Source organism: Drosophila eugracilis, unplaced genomic scaffold (genome assembly GCF_018153835.1).
Source record: "Drosophila eugracilis isolate 14026-0451.02 unplaced genomic scaffold, ASM1815383v1 contig_367, whole genome shotgun sequence".
Taxonomy (NCBI): Eukaryota; Metazoa; Arthropoda; class Insecta; order Diptera; family Drosophilidae; genus Drosophila; species Drosophila eugracilis.
The window spans coordinates 4,935,555-4,950,008 of record NW_024573224.1 but is presented as its reverse complement, the minus strand read 5'-3'; the positions used below and the strand labels follow the sequence as shown (position 1 = coordinate 4,950,008).

General features: G+C 39.4%; 2 protein-coding genes across 34 annotated transcripts in view; one reads left to right on the top strand and one right to left on the bottom strand.

Annotated features, from left to right (window-relative positions):
- Positions 1 to 4,278, bottom strand: part of LOC108113576 (protein lap4) — a 62,145-nt gene extending 57,867 nt beyond the window's left edge. For 9 of the 31 annotated variants that reach the window (XM_017224174.2, XM_017224178.2, XM_017224177.2 and 6 more), the window contains exons 1-2: positions 4,022 to 4,277; positions 2,857 to 3,285 (exon numbers count right to left, since the gene is read on the bottom strand). In XM_017224174.2, coding sequence (XP_017079663.2) covers positions 2,857 to 3,018 — 162 coding nt within the window. In that variant the 5' untranslated portion in view covers positions 3,019 to 3,285; positions 4,022 to 4,277. Of the gene's footprint in view, positions 1 to 2,856; positions 3,286 to 4,021 lie in introns of all 31 variants that reach the window. The other 22 variants (XM_017224183.2, XM_017224188.2, XM_017224182.2 and 19 more) reach the window with 10 other exon arrangements.
- A 977-nt stretch (positions 4,279 to 5,255) lies between these two features.
- The window catches only part of LOC108113583, a 61,922-nt gene continuing 52,723 nt past the window's right edge, over positions 5,256 to 14,454 (top strand). Inside the window, exons 1-2 of one of the 3 annotated variants that reach the window (XM_017224225.2) lie at positions 5,256 to 5,867; positions 8,440 to 8,740. In XM_017224225.2, coding sequence (XP_017079714.1) covers positions 8,629 to 8,740 — 112 coding nt within the window. In that variant the 5' untranslated portion in view covers positions 5,256 to 5,867; positions 8,440 to 8,628. The remainder of the gene's footprint in view (positions 5,868 to 8,439; positions 8,741 to 14,454) is intronic. The other 2 variants (XM_017224226.2, XM_017224227.2) reach the window with 2 other exon arrangements.

Sequence of the window (14,454 nt, the reverse complement as noted above, 5' to 3'; positions counted from 1 at the left end):
TTTTTCTTTGTGTGTGTTCAATAGCCAGACTGCCGGTTAAGTTTTCACAAGAGCCCCTTCTGAATAACCCCTCCTCTGACCCCACCCCAAAATATATAGCCACCTGCTCCGCTTCAGGTTTCGAAAGCCAGTAATGCGAACAAAAGGGGGAGGTGTAGGTGGTCGGTCTTACTAAGCAGGTTGAACCTCAGGCCCATTGGGGCAATGCCAGGCGATAAGGTGATTACTCGGTATCTTATCTCCGAGCGTGACTAATTGGCCCAAATGAATGGGGCCAGCGGTTGTGACTGTGTGAATGGGTGCGGGTTTTCGGGTGGTTAGTATGCATTGAAGAAGCCAATTTCTTGCCCGTTGTTGTGCCCACAACGTTTCCTTGGGGTAGGTTCTTCGACATAGTATTATCTCTGAGTTGGAGAGCCCTAAATCGAGAGTTGCATAATGCAAATTACCAATTACATGGCAAGCATAGAACGAACGACGAGCAGGCCGAGAACCATTAAATGATTGCGGAAAAGACTGAATTTAAAACAGCTTTTTCCCATTCAATTGCTGCCAACCCAACTCCATCTGTGGAAGGCAAATGAATGGCCGTAGATTGCGGCAGATTGTCGTCGAGTTAGCAACAATTCAATTGAGCAAGACAGTTTTCTGCCACACTAAAAAAAGAATGTTTTACGGGAATAACTTTAATTTTAGTTACAGAGCGGAAAAACTAATAAGGAAATAGCTATAGATAACATTTAGAAGTTTCCACTATCTAAAACTCATATTATAAGTGCGTAGATTCCAGTTTTAATAAATTATTAGCCATTCAATCATAATTTAATATCCCTTTTCTGGCCGTGTACTCTCCCCACTCGTCAATGCTATGACAACGCGGAAATTGTGTACCGCTCTCAACAATCCAGAAAGGGTTGAGTCTAGCGATTCCATCAGCAGAAGCTAAACTGAAGCAACAATCACATCCGTTGCTGTCATTCGGTTTGGCATTCAAACGAACTCGCCAGCAGAACATCATCATTATATGGGAGACTTGTCTATTGTAGTTGCTGCTGAGCTGGGGCTGTGATGTTGTTCTTGCTCTTACTGTTGCTGCCCCAAAGCAACATGTAGTTGCTGCTGCTGCTGCTGCTGCTGTGGTTGCAACATGTGGCTGCTCCAATAACCAGAAGGTAAAGCGATCTGAATTTGCATTAGAAGTTCATTAGTGAGTGCGGCTAAGCGGGAAGGAAGCTCGATGAAAACCCAGAGGGAAAACTCTAGGAAAACTTCGAAGAAGGCCTCCTAATGAAACCAGCACAAGACTCGGAAAGCTGACCGCAAATGAATTGAAACTGCAACCCGAGATGTATCTTTACCTCCGCCCACAACTTGTTGCTATGTCAACGGGCCAGTACAAATGTTTATGTCCGACTACCGACTGCTGTTTACTTGTTTATTTACCAGCTGCAATCGTGGCGGAAGACCGCTGGCAAAACCAAATAAACAACAGCGACAGAATTATTCACACAGCCCAGCCGAAAAAAAAATAAAAAAGAAAACGGGAAAATATATTTTGAATGGCGACCACACCCAATTTATGTGGCTATTATCAGGGCACTTGGCTGCCACTAATTAGAATGCTGCACTTGGCGGAGCTTTGATCATCAGTTGCGTAATTGCAGATTCAATTATGCAGCTACTCACCATTATGACCGACTGCACTGTCAAAGAAGAAAAGGCTATTCAGCCCACTTGGCGATTTTCTCCCCTCATTTCCCCGCATTAATTAAAGACTTCCGCTCTCGCGACTAAGGGGGAACTTCTTTTGTCGTAATTGTTGTCTTGGTAAATGCCGATATGCTCCAACAGATAGCAGATAGCTGACCAAAGGAGAAGAATGGGCTTTTCACGAGGAAAATGAGATGGCAGATTGGCAGAGGAGGCGGCATGGAATGGCCCTGGGCGGGGTCAACGCACCCGGGGATGCAAATTACGTGCCTAGCCATCAACCCCTTGAGCTTAGGGGCATTCGGTGGGACAAGTTTGCCAAAGTAAAGCCATCGCCATCGTTGCCAGACAAGGCCGTTGTTCAAAGTTGTTAAACAGATAAAATCGGAGGGTTCTGAACAGATCAAACAATCCTTATCAGAATGTCCAAGCTTCTATTGGCATTTATCTACATCTTTTCTAGGTGCCTCTTACGTTTTCTGAGAAATTAATCTGGTTTCTAGGGTTGTTTGCTGAATGTTTTCATAAATTTTGCACCATTTTCTTTTCTTTTTCTTAGAAAATTAAAATAAATATGAATATATTTTTATTCCAGTGGTTTTTCCCTGTAAAAAGGCCCCTGTATCTCCATGTCTTAAGACAAACACTGCATCTATTAATATTTAATTTTCATTTACCACCCACTATCTTATGTAGGTCCCACACTCAAACTAAACCTGACTTGTCGGAATTTATTCAATTTCCCACGCACTTTGAACTATGACATTTGCTGGCTTACAGCAGCCTAAAGTTGAGATTCAGGTTGGTTTTCCCGGGACCACGGAATACATCCGAACTTCATTTTCTCCTTGTTTTTTAGCAAAAGAAAATTCAAACAAGATAATAAATATTTAAAAGTTGTTGGTATTGTTAAAAATTTTTTGTTTTGCTTTTTTAGGATGAGTTGGAATTTATTGTTCTTTTTTTATTGCTTTGCTATGAATCATTTTTTATGTTTTAAAGAATATAAGTACGAAATTATTCATCCCCAAAGTCCCCAAGAAAGTTATTAATAGTTAAAGCTAATACTTGTACTGCAAGTCAATGTCCTTGGAGATAGGTTTTCCCATTAGTTTCAATGTTTTTTTTTTTTAATTTTTAGTATACCTTAGGCAAATCCCGGATGTGGTTGGCGTCCAGAAAGAGCTCCTCTAGAGTCCGGGAATACCGAAGGATCTCTTCGGGCACCTGCGGCAGAGAACAGTGGCGCTTGTCCACGAACTCCACCTGCCGGTTGCAGCCCTTGAAGATGGGAATGCACTTAAACATGCTGCTCGTCTTCGGCCGCGTCGGCTGAGTTTGCTTCTTCTTGGACGTCGTCTTGCCGGCTTTTCGGTTAATTGGGGGGAAGGGGATTTAGGTTGCAGTTAAGTTTAGGTCGTTTTGATCGTAGGTTGTCTCTTCTTGACTTGGCTAACTGGCGGACATTGACCGCGTCTGTTTTTCTGCAGACACGGACTTGCGTTGCACACTTTATATTTCTATATTTCTATCGGGCCTTTTCTTTATCGCACACGTTTCGCCCACATTTTTTCACTGCAATTAAATTTAACATTTTATTTGTACTTCGCAGATTTTGCACATTACGTTAAGCGTGGCGTTACGTCAAAAGGCAAAGGAAAACACGTAAGAAAGGGAGAATTTTGTGTGTTTTTTTTTTTGCCTGGCCTTGCCATTTTTGTTGTTGCGGCTCACTGGAGTTTTGTTTGAGTGAGAGAGGGAGCAAGCGAAAAGAGCGAGCCAAAAGAGAGCCGCTTAAACACAAACGCACAAATAAACGCGCCTGTGTGTGTGTAATAAGCGAAATAATGAATAATAATCAATTCTAATTGGCACTTGGTTGGAATGCCATAAAACGCATTGCATCACGTAGTTCAGAAAAACGCAACGCATTTGTTGCTTCCTCTTGACAACGAATTTGAATGGAATGGAGGAATGGTGGAAAACTTGAGCGGAAAATTAACATTAATGCGACACACCCAAACGGACACACGCACACAGGCAAGGCGAGAAAGCCGGGAATCCAAATTGGAATTACTTTACGTGGTTTTAACTCATTTTTATGCCACTGTGCAGCGGCGTATGTTTTGGAATTTACACACACATACAGGCGCACGCACGCTCGCAGGACTAACACATACACACGGACGAAGGCTGCGCAACAACAAAATGCTGGTCTTAGGCGGCGAAAAATCAGCGAAAAAGGGAAAGAGATAGACAGCGAGTTGGCGTTTTTCTTTGCGTTTTTCGCACGCTTTAACACGTTATTTACACGGGTATCTACTGTAGTTACAGGGGCCACACTAAACAACAGAAATGGAGAAGCGCGTCTATACGAACACGTACACGCGCACACCGTCACACACACACTTGCACGCACATGCAGTTAAAAATCAGGCGGGTTTTTTCTTCACTCAAAAGCGGTCGAAAATCACGAGCGTTGGGTGAAAATCAACCGTTGTTTTCATCCGCGTTTCCAATTTTTTCTCGTCGTCCGCCCGCGCGCAACAACAACTATCTGCAGTATAACCTTTTAGATAAGCTGTAAAAACGTAGTTACGGAATTAGTATTTTTATGGTATTTTTGTAAGTAGGACTTTTATTTACTCTACGGTATTTTGCCCAGCGTATACTTGGTCACACTCTTGGGGGATAGTAAGTACACCTTCCACTTTAGCCAGTACACTAACTATTGACTTAGTTATTTCAAGAACCGATAACAATCGACAGTTTGTTGGCCTTTTTAAATATTAAATATCTTTATATATATGTTTGGGTAATTATTTTGTTATAAAGTATGTATTTCATGATATCATGATTTAATCTATCATTACATTGTGTTTTTTATTTGATTTAATTTACAATCGATAATGACTGAAATTATTTTATCTTTTTCGCTCTTTTCTTTTCCTTTATTCGCCAACAAGACTTTTTGTTTGCTTTGCGCCGCTCAAAAAGCTTTCTCTGCCGACGTCGGCGTCGACATTGAAATTTTTGGCGTCGCAAACAAAAACAAAAGTTGCCGGCTCTTGCTCTCCCAAGCTTAACCGGTTACTGTAAAGCACGCACAATGTTAACCGATTTAACCCAAGGAGTATTAGTATCTTTGTATCTCTATGTTAAGATACACATGTTAAGATAGACTACATCTTTCATAAGTTTGGTTTTTGTTTTTACATTTGAAAGTTACTATATAAAAAAATAATATTTTAATTAGGGTTTTAATCTAATATTTTCCCATAAGTTATATAGTTTAAATTTCTATTTCTAGGCTTATAACATAATCTATAAAATTACATTTCCGCGATTTGTAAAAATATAAATAAACAATAAAATAATCATTATTTTTTATTTATGTGTTTAAATTCAAAAGGGATTTTCCCCTCTGATCGCATTTGTATCTTGTGTTTTGTTCGCGGATATCTGAACCGGGTAAGAGTGCTTTCCTGAGAGAGAAATCGGGGGAGTATTCTCTCAGCGCGAGAGAGTCGGGTTTTCTCGCCGAACAAGCTGCTTCTCGAGGCCGTCCATTCATAAGTGAAGCGGTGCGCCAAAGCTCAGTGTATTCAGTTCTCAGATGGAGAACAAATTGTTTGGACGTGTTTGCGGATTGCGGGCGGTATTCTCGAGTAATTTTTGCCGGCGCTTGTAAATTCGCGATTTTTGTGATTCTGATCGAGTCTCAGTGTGCGTGTGTGCGTGTGTTATGGTGTGTGTGACAAACAAAAGTTAAACAAGCTGAAAACAACAACAATAATTGCAGCTCCGATATTAAATAGTGTTTGTGTGTGTTTGCGTGTGTTTGAGTGCGTGAGTGCGAGCGAAACACAAACGTAAAACGGAAATGCAAAAAAGACAACAAAGGTAGCTGAAAAAGAAATACAAAAAGAAAATAAAAAGAGAGGGAGGAGGCAACAGGAGCCGGTGCAGCCAGAATGAGCGAGACAGCAAGAACATCATGGGGCTAATGAAAACGAAATGTGATTCATTGGCTTTATCAATTGTGCAAAATTCCGGCATTGTTTAGTCCTGGGCGACAGATAAATTATGACATAATACAACAAAGGCGAAAAACAACAAGAAACTGAAGGAGAAGCAAAGAACCAAAGAAGCGTAAAGTGCGTAGATGTGTGTGCGTTTGTGTGGGTGGCTTGAGTATTTGAAAATTGAGAAATTCCAAACAAACAAAGCGGCAAAAAAAGGATATGTGTAGTAAAGGAAAAACACCAAGTACAGTAGTTGCTGCTTCTTATCCCGCAAAAGGCAAAAGCAACAGAAAAACATCTAAAAGTAAAAAGAAACCAAAAAAAAGCAAAAGCAAAGGCAAAGGCAAAGGCAAAGCGAAAGCGTAGCAAAAACAAGGAGCAAAACGGCGGCAGCGAAAAAGCTTAGTAAGCTGCGCTGCTTCTGTTGCTTCTTCTTCTCTGTGTTTTTTCTCTTTATTTTATTTTTTTTTATGATTTTTTTGCAAACAAAATGTATATGATGCCCAAATAAGAAGAACAAGAAGACGAAGCCGGGAGAGAAACGAGCATAATAGAAGGTAGAAATTTCGAGGAAATCGAAATTTGCGTCGTTGCTGAAATTCGTTTGTTCTCCTCTTCGTCCTCTCCCTGGCCCACTCTTCATCTTCTCTTTCGCTCTCTGTTTTCCTGAGCGCCTGATTCTGTGCCTGTGTGTGTATGATGTACGTGTGTGTGAGCTGCGCGCTGTGCCGCGTATCTGTGTGTGTTTTTGTGCAAAAATTCGCATACAATTTGTTTTATATAACAACAACTACCCCAATATGATTTCCTTTATTCAGCCGGCTTTTTTGCTTATCTCCCGAAATTCGGTTTTATCTTACCAAAAACTCAAATTCATACATATTCCAAAAAGTTGTAAACAAAACAAACTTTTTTAGCGCTTGACTGTAAACAAATGAACGCTTTTAAGCAGAGAGAAAAAATATGGATTACCTAATATATATTTTAACTATGTATTAATCTTGCTTAATACCACAAAGCTACTATAATGGTATATTATATATATAATATAAAATCTGTCAAATAAAGAGTTTGTCCTACTTTCTCTGTGTGTATGCAAAACAAAAAAGCGAAGCTCAAATTCGCACAAGCTCTTTTTTGCATTTTTCTTTTTGATTTATTGAATTCTTTTTTTCAATTGTCATACGTATAAAAGTTTGTCTGCGATTTGCTATACTTTTTGTAAAGCCTTTCATAGTTGAAATAGCAAAGGCAAAAACAACAACAACAACGCAGACATATAATAGTAATGGCAAAGACGCCGAAAATACATTTTAGCATTCATTTATGCCGATTTTTGTTGTGTTCTTTGGCTTGGTTTGCCGCGCGAATTTGCGCACTCGAGATATAGAAATGTATCTTGGAGATACACGCGCCTTTTGTGGAATTGAAATTGAAATGGGCCCCGCCGCCTTTTATGTGGCATCATCACCGGCATCATCATCATTATTCTTGCTATTATTATTATTACTATTATTACTACTATCATTATTATGGTGATGCGTGCGTAATGGCAGAGGAAGAATCTGAGCCGAAGAATCTGTGAATTTATCGCAGCTTAAATGCGAAAACACACAAAAAGCCAGTACAAATTTAAGGCCGATAAAAGGATGATGATGAAGGATGTTGAGTGGAGGGAGAACAGGATGGGTTTTCAGCAGGATATAAAGGCTCTTCCTATAATCCTTGAAATTATTATACAAGCTATTAAAGGCTGGAATTTTTATGATACTGAAAATTATTACTTCAGCCAACCAGGAAACTATAAGGGTCATTTTTAATTGCGATTTTTATTTCTCTATCCTGCAGAGAAGAATTATATTTTAGTTCTGAATTAAAACTTCATTAACATTACCATTAATGGGTTTTATAAGGGAACTATGGTATAATTTGATCGTTATATGGACATGGTCGTTAATTAAATAAATATGCAGACAAGTTAAATTTATAGTTAAATACCTTAAGTCTTTATCATTACCCTTTATTATTTATAGGGTAAATATACACATATCTGCAGAAACTAAAATTCAATTTTGACTCTGTTGGCCAATAAAATAAAGTTTAGAAAAAAAACATGAACGCAAATGATTGAACTTTGCGAAACAACAGAAACCAAAGGTGCAAAAACTTTGGTTGGCTTTTGGAAAAACTTTCTGAAAACTTTATGGCTTGAAAAGTGTAATCAAGTAAATCCAGGAATATTAAAAATAACTTCAAGCCCTAACTTTTCCTTCTAAAGCTATATGAAATTTGATAACAAAATTGCTTAGAAAAAAGAACTAAATTTGTAATTTACAATATTGCTTTTTAAAATATAAGTACAATTTTCGTGTGGTTCCCAGGGGGCTTTGATCCACCAGAACCCAGGCCTTACTGTCCTCCCACTTCATCAATTTCCCGATTTGAGCGCTGACAAACAAATGACTTTGGCGCCGGGCCATCGTGTTGGCGGCATGTTTGTGCGGACTATTAAACAAATTGAGTATACGCACTGTTGCTCGCCTAAAATATTTATGCGTATGCCCAGATATATTAGCATACTTTTCTGTGTATCTATGTGTGTGTGTGTGGGAGGGTGTATGTGGGTGCATGGGTGTGTGTATTAGATTAGTGAATATAATTCGGTGATTTGATTTCTCCCTCGATTTCCGTCCATTTCCCCAAGCCAAACATCGCAGTGAGAGGAGCAACGAGAAAATGCTTTTGGAAATCAAATTGACTGGCAGCGCGAAGAGTTCGTTAACTTTCCAATAATCGCGTCAGATAAAAGGATATATATAATAGTTACAATCGCGGTTGGGCCACAAAAAAGGAGCCCCAGCCGGAAAGCGGTGACAACAAACGTGGGATTGCAATGTGTTTGTTTTACAATCGACGCCTCTTTGTTATTCAACTGATTGAGATCCTGCTGCTCCTGCTAACCGACCACAATGGACGACTGACACTAACCAAGGAGTCGACAACAGGTGAGTGTTGTTACCTTTTGCCATATTTTACACACTGAATTCATGTTAGTGTTGATACTTTAGCTTTTATTTGTCACAAAACGGTGAATTTCCTGGGATTTGGCTAGAAGAAATATTCGAATTGCTTAGATGGGTGAGGATTTAGGACCCAGGTTATATATAACTCATTTAATTTAGATTATCTTTGCAACTAAACTTTTAATTTATGAATGAAAACACCTTATTTATTTACCATAATCTGGTTACTTTTATACCCCGACATGGCTAATTTTGATTTTAAAATAGTTGACAACACTGATCCAAAGTGCCAAATGCTGAAACTCCACTGGGGACCCACAAAACTTCAGGCAATAATCATAAACTAATGGCGTAACATGGCAGGCGTGTCCGCATTCCACTCGAAAGGTCTTTCAAGACTCTCAGCGGAGAGCATGAAGAAAAAAAAAACTTGTTGAGTTTCAAGGGGTTGAGATTGGTTAGGTGTGGGCGCCTCCTTGGTTGGCGAACGTTCGGGTGTTTGTCGTCCCCGGGATTTCCACGGCCAAATCCCATAAAGAAAATCAGCAACATGAAATATTAAAGTTGGTAAAACACGCGAGAAAAGTTTTTCGGTCTTCCGCGGCACGATTCCGCTGAGGATTGTGGCGTCAGGCAGGATAACTACCCCTTACCATGGGTTTTTTGTGAATGTTTTATTTTCGGCAACTGCTCTACGCCGCTTTGGGGGTTGCTCTTTGGGGGTTAGCACTCCCCAACAGGATTCTGGAATCGTCCCCTTGCATGTACTCCGGCTATTGCGAGGTTATTGCGTCGTTGATTTGGCTAAGCGAGGTTATAATTCTAATTTATTATAAGCGAACAAGTCAAAAGCATGACGTTCTCATATCTTATTGTTGGGGTTATGGAATCAAGTCGGCCAATTAGATGACAAATTGTGGAATCACCTGTGCTTTTCTAGGCTGAATTATGGAACCGCCACCCCCAATTTGCCAGTCATCTGCAGCATTCCCACGTTTTTAATGTTAACATTTCAAAGCCCCAAAGAAATTTCAAGTTTTTCCTTTTGATGTTGGCCATGTGTGCTGGCCATCAAAAAAGTTTACAGCTATCGCTCGTCAACATAGGCTATTTTCAAAAGGTATTTAAATTTGTGTATGAACTTCGTTCGACTTGTATTTAATATTGAAAAATTTAAAACAAGAACTTCAGCTTTACATATTTACTTCAGTATTTTAAAATTGAAAAGCAACTTCATGAAACTAAATAAGATAAAGGCAGCGCCTGCCATTTCGTATATTCATTCGATTCCTTCTCTCAAATTTAAATGAAATTTAAAACCTAAAGTTTGCCAAGGCAGTGAGATTCATTTTCCTTTTGAATAAATACAAACAGATTCCAGTTACCGAATTTATTTTGGGAAAAATTGTCAAGCGGTTGGAAATAATAAAAGCGCCTTTGGCTAGGCAATATCCTTGCAAATGGTGAGCTATTACTGTAATTCCTGAACCACCCGCATGAATCGATTCAAATGCCGTCCTGCAACATATTGGATTGCAAGAGACAATCAATCAATCCGAGACACATCAAGCGGTCATCCCTCATTCATCAGTACCGCCTGATTTTTTCCCTGTCTCCTTGCCAACCTCCCAACCCCCCGAGTTCCCATCCTCCATCCTCCGAAGACCACACACAATCATCAACTATTTATCCCCAATTGCTTGGAAGAATCAGTCAGAGTGCAGGGCATGGGCAAGTTCATGAAACCCAACCAAAGCAAACCGAATGCGAAAACTTTGCACACATGACGGAGCAGCTAGGATGGGGTCGGTAGAAGGAGGAGTCCCAGGAAATGGCGAATTTGTGGGTGGGTGGCTGCCTCGAAGGCAAAGGCAAAAGTCCAAGTCAAACGACTAAGCGGCATGTCGTCAATAAATTTTCCATTAAATTCAAAGTAACCCAAAACAAGCAAAAACGGGGGAAAATACAAAAAAAAAGGAAGGAAAACCTACGGAGGAAGGTATCCGAAGGAACATGGCGCAGAACACTACATAACTTTTCCTTGTTACGTGCCAGTATGTGTGTGTGTGTGTGTATAGCCGCGTTTATGCGACGATTTTCATAAAGTTTTCAATTTGCGAAAGAGCTAGGGAAAACCAGAAGCTGTGTCACATAAATAATTTGATATTTATTCCATCTTTTCTAACAGACAGCATTTTAAAAAATCAATGAAAATGTTTAGGCTTTAAATTAGATTAAAGAGTACTAACAGTATAAATAATTACTTAAAATATAGTTAATATTGTCATCTTTCATTAGTTTGGAAATACTATTAGAATAATGCCAGGATCTAAAGTTATATCAAAATTCACAATATTTCAAGCACTTTTCCTATGATATTTCCATGAAACGTGCCCCGCATAAACTTCGCATGTGTGTGGGAGTCTCTTCCTTTAGTTTTGCAGTATGTGTATGTGTTTGTTATTGGTATAGCTTCCTGCTTTCCGCTTGCCTGCCTACTTCGGCAATTGCCTTCAACTCGAGCCTCTTATTCAATTTTCGCTGGCGTGTGGCGCCATCTAGCGCCCACCGCCGGCAATCCCAACAACAGCAACAGCAACAACAAAAGCAACAAGCGTTGAGCGTTATTGTTGCCGCCGGCAATACACTGCAGGCTCACCATAAGCTATGGGGGCAACCCACAACATCCCAAACATCAACAACCAAGAAGTGGTGGGAGAGATCGGGGCACTATCATAGAAAAATTGAAAAGTTATATACTCTTCCGGATGAAATTAATGTGTTTTTGAATGATAGAACTCGTAATATATAGAACTCGGTTCTCTGATGAAGTCCAATATTATCTTTTCTTGATATTGTCCCATAAGAAAAGAAAGACTTTAGAAAAGTTGTTTCTTTCTTACAACGCTTAGAAAACTATTACAGATTTTACTCATAGGGGATCCATGGATTTTCTTATATTCCCTTGAGAAAGCATTCCTCTTCTTAAAATTCAAAGAAAAACGATTCCCAATCTATTTATATTTATAACCGAAAACCTTTTGCAGCCCAAAGTGGGGTCGCCCTTTTTCCGGGTGAGGGTATAACAACAGCATCAGCAATAAGTTTTCTTTGCGGATCTTTGTTGTTGTTGCTGGTTTATTCATATGCCAAACAGCAAATCGTTTGTGGTTGTTGTACTGTATGTTGTTCTTATTGTTGCCTTGTTGGAAGCAACAACCCAAAAGCTGCCTCCAAGTGCTCCATATTCATATGCAAATAGGAAGAGGCGAGGACCTTTGTTCTTCGCTGAGATGTTGCTGCCACTTTTCTTGTTTTTTGTTATTTGTTGTTTTTTGCTGTTTTTTGCTTCTGCTGCTGCTGCGTTGGCGTATCAGTTGACGTCGACGGCGACTGAGAAAAGTGGCGCCCCAATGCTTGATTTCAATTTTCAAGTGCTTCCTGCTGCGGTTGTTGGTGTTGTTATTGTTGCTGTTGTTGCAAGACCGCTCAGCTATTTGACATCTCAAGCAGCGCTACAACAAATGGCAATAACAACACCCTCGGTCGGCAAAGAGGGGCTTCTGCAAAAACAGTTGAAATAACAACTTGAGGAGTCAACGTTTTGCTGGCCCCGGCAATAGAAAACAGAAAATCGGCTCATCCAGACCACAAATGCAAGCCGTTTCCCCGCTCTTGACTGGATGAGTGCCCCACTATGGCCATGATGGCGTTGTGGATGATGATAGGGATGAGGATGCGGATGACTACGACGTCGACTACGATGAGCCTAAAAATGCTCCAGGCGCCGGTTTACATTGGCTATAGAAGAGAGGGTATATGGAGTATAGAAGGGAGTTCTGGGGACCCAAACTAACAGACTTCTACTCCAGCTACGCTTTTTAAGCCCCAAAATGCGCTACCAAAAACAAGCTACGAAGCTCTACACTATCACAAAAGTGTAGAACAAATAATAACATGAAATATGCTTTCAAAAACTTAAGAAACTTAAAGAAACTATGATTAAAGAAACTTATGATTAATTATCCCATTTCTACCTGATATCTCTTATTTTTTTCTACATTTTTGGATGTGGAGTATCACGACTCGATACTAGATATACCAAAAAAATAGTAACTTAAAGAAGTTTATTGGAATATTTTTCTCTTTGATGCCATTAAAACAAGTTCGACAATAGATGCTTTCAGCTAGAATAGTTTAAGCTAAGAAAGTTCTACGCTACGTGATATGCGAAAGCACAAAAGTTTTTTCATGACTTTATAAAGAAGAATAACTCTAATGTGAAGATTACAGGGCAGTGCTTATAAAACTTAAGAATAAATTTAATATAAGAAATAGTTGAAAATATGAAATTTTGATATTCCACCTTTACCTTTTCTTTTCTTGTTTTTATTGGTTGTTTTCATATCAAAAGGAAAGTTCCAAAGCTTACAGGTTTTACAACTTGTAGCAGCACTTTCCTTTATGGATGTTTCAAACTATCTTTTTATTTTTTTGGATGTAACTACAGAAGTGTGTGCTCTTCGAGCGCATTCGCTCTGATTAAAGTATCCGCACACGAGCACTGGCAATGGCCACATGACGATGTTTCTGCCGGGAGGATCCTGCGTCGCATTACTCGCAGCAGTTTCCGGTTTATAGCCTCATTGAAAATCCTTGCCGCTGCCCTGACAGCTTTAAACTGATTGCTCCACACAAACACACACTCACAGATCCAGATACATATACACGGACACCCTCCTGTGCAGCTGTGTTTGTGTGAAAATTCTCGGAAATCAGTTAAGTACATCGCGGACCTTTCCCCCGACGGCAGTTAGCACTTGGCAGGAGAGCAAAGATTTTTTTGCCTTTTCGTGGCGAGAAAAATCTTTGGGAAAATATTTTATAAATTTCATAATCTTCTAATGGAAAAGCGAGGGACGAGGTGGAAGCATATTTCCCTTTCTTGCTTTTTCATTTCTCCACTGACAATTATACTGAAATCATCCCCCTCCGGATTCACGGGGAATCTTATCTTGTGACGCGTGCTGTGGGGTATAAAAAATATAACGAATTCTATTAGTTCAATTAGAAAGTTAGCGTAGACGAGTTCCTTCATTTCACTAGAATACTAATGAGGGGAAAATTCAACTCAAAAAGGTGTGAAAATGCGTAATGGAATGGGTAAAATATTTTAGGGATTAATTAAAACTTAAAGAATATGAGAAGGTCTTTTTTGTGATAGTTTCACAGTTCATAAATCATTTACACTATTTTTAGCTTTCTGTTCTTTATTTTGCGTTAGGTTTACTTAGCAACAACTCTAATATTTAATGTCTTTAAATAGAAATGTCTTAGCTTCATTTACTCTAAATTAAGCGCCTTGTCATGCGAAATACCCATTTCATGTTTCCTTATTTATTCAGGTTGTTTATGCTTGTATTATTTTCAAATCATCGCAGATAACATTTTCACCACCCCTCAAAATGTCAAACTAAGAAATATGGTCAGGTCCAAGTGTTTTCTAATAAAATCGTCTAGAGTCTAGACGTTGATGACGAAAGTTTTTGTTTACCCCATTTGTCGTGTTGACAATGTGGAAATGAAGTTGCTTGGAAAACCTTTTCTAGGACGGCAGTGGTTAATTAATTTGAAATAAAATTAAATACCATTCATAACAGGTGAGAAGTCATGGGGTAGGCTTGACTTCAATATGG